The sequence below is a fragment of the Cebus imitator genome, unplaced genomic scaffold (genome assembly GCF_001604975.1).
Source record: "Cebus imitator isolate Cc_AM_T3 unplaced genomic scaffold, Cebus_imitator-1.0 Scaffold262, whole genome shotgun sequence".
NCBI classification, from domain to species: Eukaryota; Metazoa; Chordata; class Mammalia; order Primates; family Cebidae; genus Cebus; species Cebus imitator.
The window spans coordinates 1,491,188-1,494,730 of NW_016107577.1; the positions used below are offsets into that span (position 1 = coordinate 1,491,188).

Consider the following 3,543-nt stretch of genomic DNA (forward strand, 5'->3'; position numbering starts at 1 on the left):
AAAAAAAAAAAAGAAAGTCTAGACGGAATTTCTAGAAAATCTAGAAATTCCTGGACACTTACATCCTCCCAAGACTAAACCAGGAAAAATTCAAGTCCCTGAATAGACCAATAAAAAGTTCTGAAATTGAGGCAGTCATTAATAGCCTACCAACGAAAAAAAGCCCAGGACCAGAAAGATTCACTGTTGAATTCTATCAGAGGTACAAAGAGGAGCTGGTACCATTCCTTCTGAAACTATTCCAAACAACAGAAAAAGAGGGACTCCTCCCTAACTCATTTTATGAGGCCAGCATTATCCTGATACCAAAACCTGGCAGAGACACAACAAAAAAAGAAAATTTCAGGCCAATATCCCTGATGAACATCGACGCAAAAATCCTCAATGAAATACTGGCAAACTGAATCCAGCAGCACATAAAAAGCTTATCCACCATGATCAGTCTGGGTTCATCCCTGGGATGGAAGCCTGGTTCAACATATGCAAATCAAGAAATGTAATCCATCACATAAACAGAACCAATGACACAAATCACATGATTATCTCAATAGATGCAGAAAATGTCATTGATAAAATTCAACATCCGTTCATTCTAAAAACTCTCAATAAACTCGGTGTTGATGGAGCATGTCTCAAAATAGCAAGAGGTATTTATGACAAACCCATAGCCAATATTGTACTGAATGGGCAAATGCTGGAAGCATTCCCTTTGAAAACTGACACAAGACAAGGACGCCCTCTCACCACTCCTATTCAACATAGTATTGGAAGTTCTGGCCAGGGCAATCAGGCAAGAGAAAGAAATAAAGTGTATTCAAATAGGAAGAGAGGAAGTCAAATTGTCTCCGTTTGCAGATGATATGATTGCATATTTGAAAATTCCATCGTCTCAGCCCAAAAACTGTTCAAGCTGATAGGAAACCAGCAAAGTCTCAGGATGCAACATCATGATGCAAAAATCACAAGTATTCCTAAACACCAATAGTAGACAAGCAGAGAGCCAAATCATGAGTGAACACCCATTCACAATTGCTACAAAAAGAATAAAATACCTAGGAATACAACTTACAAGGGACGTGAAGGAACTCTTCAAGGAGAACTACAAACCACTGCTCAAGGAACTAAGACGGGACACAAACAAATGGAAAAACATTCCATGCTCATGGATAGGAAGAATCAATATTGTGAAAGTGGCCATACTTCCCAAAGTAATTAATAGATTCAATGTTATTCCCATCAAGCTACCATTGATTTTTTCACAGAATTAGAAAAAACCACTTTAACTTTTCTTATGGAACCAAAAAAGAGCCTGTATAGCAAAGACAATCCTAAGCAAAAAGAACAAAGCTGGAGGCATCATGCTATTTTACGTACTTCATGCTATATTACAAGGCTACAGTAACCAAAATAGCATGATACTGGTACCAAAACAGATGTATATAGACCAATGGAACAGAACAGAGGCCTCAGAAGTGATACTACACATCTACAACCATCTGATCTTCAACAAACCTGACAAAAATAAGCAATGGGGAAAGGATTCCCTATTTAATAAATGGTGCTGGGAAAACTGGCTAGCCATATACAGAAAGCAGCAACTGGACCCCTTCCTTACACCTTACCCCAAAATTAACTCAAGATGAATTAAAGACTTAAATGTAAAATTCAAAACTATAAAAACCCTAGAAGAAAACTGAGGTAATACCATTCAGGACTTAGGCAAAGACTTCATGATTAAAACAACAAAAGCAATTGGAACAAAAGCCAAAATTGACAAATGGGATCTAATTAAGCCAAAGAGCTTCTGCACAGCAAAAGAAACTATCATCAGAGTGAACAGGCAATCTAAAGAATGGGAGAATTTTTTTGCAATCTATCCATCTGACAAAGGTCTAATATCCAGAATCTACAAGGAACTTAAACAAATTTACAGGAAAAAAAACAAACAACCCCATCAAAAAATGGGTGAAGGATATGAACAGACAATTCTCAAAAGAAGACATTTATGTGACCAACAAACATGGAAAAAACCCATCGTCACTGATCATTAAAGAAATGCAAATCAAAACCACAACAAGATATCATCTCACACCAGTTAGAATAGTGATCATTAAATAGTCTGGAAACAGCAGATGTTGGCGAGGATGCAGAGAAATAGGAACACTTTTACACTGTTGGTGGGAGTGTAAATTAGCTCAATCATTGTGGAAGACAGTGTGGTGATTTCTCAAGGATCTAGAATCAGAAATATTCTTTGACCCAGCAATCCCATTACTGGGTATATACCCGAAGGATTATATATCATTCTACTATAAAGACACATGCACACATATGTTTATTGCAGCACTATTTACAATAACAAAGACCTGGAACCAACCCAAATGCCCATCAATGATAGACTGAATAAAGAAAATGTTGCACATATACACCATGGAATACTATGCAGCCATAAAAAGGAATGAATCCATGTCCTTTACAGGGACATGGATGAAGCTAGAAGGCACCATTCTCAGCAAACTAACAGAGGAACAGAAAACCAAACACTTCATGTTCTCACTGATAAATGGGAATTGAACAATGAGAACACATGGACACAGAGAGGGGAATATCACAAACTGGCACCTGTGGGGGCATGAGGGCCAAGGGGAGGGAGAGCATTAAGACAAATACACAATGCATGTGAGGCTTAAAACCTAGATGATGGGTTGATGGGTACAGCAAACCACCATGGCACATGTATAACTATGTAGCAAACCTGCACGTTCTGCACATGTATCCCAGAACTTAAAGTAAACAATAACAACAACAACAAACTTACTATATGTTAAGTCCCTTGCTAGATTCCTTTATATAGTATTAGCTAGTTTGGTGGGGACGGGGAAGGGTGGTAAAGGGGGACCATAAGTCTGTCATCTTGGTGCTTATATTTTGTTTAAGTTTTTTACACAGAACTAAAAATATTAGCTGTTGTATTAGAAATTCTTAAAGACCTACTAATGGCAATACTGCTAAAAGTAACAGCAGATTTCTTAAATACAGCTAGCTTTTCTAATTAAATGCTTGAATGTATACTTTTATAGATCATAATTTATAAGTTTTAAGGTTAGGCACATACCTGTAGTAGAAGATCCATTTGTTTGGTTTGTATTTATACAATTATATGTATAAAAGGACAAAAGTAGGACACAAATAAGAAGATTCATGTCCAGGACTTGGTTCAAATGAGTCTTGTACTAAGGTAACTACTGGTTTTATGTGGTTCAGAGTGTTCTAGGCATTTATGACATCATGACCATTATGTGTCATACTCTGACAACATAATCTCACCATGGTGAAGCATAAGCTTCTGCATACAAATTTTACCAAATGAATTTTTTTTTTTTTGAGACGGAGTTTGGTTCAAGCTGCAGTGCAGTGGGATCATCTTGGCTCACTGCGACTTCCACCTTCTGGGTTCAAGGTGTAGTGGCTCACAGGTGTAATCCCAGCACTTTGGGAGGCTGAGGCAGGCAGATCACTTGAGGTCAGGGGTTCTAGATTAGC

General features: G+C 37.7%; 1 protein-coding gene across 1 annotated transcript in view; it reads right to left on the reverse strand.

Moving 5' to 3' along the window:
• CUNHXorf66 (chromosome unknown CXorf66 homolog) overlaps positions 1 to 3,203 on the reverse strand; it is a 10,229-nt gene extending 7,026 nt beyond the window's left edge. The window contains exon 1 of the mRNA XM_017499936.2: positions 3,116 to 3,203. Coding sequence (XP_017355425.1) covers positions 3,116 to 3,203 — 88 coding nt within the window. The remainder of the gene's footprint in view (positions 1 to 3,115) is intronic.
• Between the last annotated feature and the right edge of the window lie 340 nt (positions 3,204 to 3,543).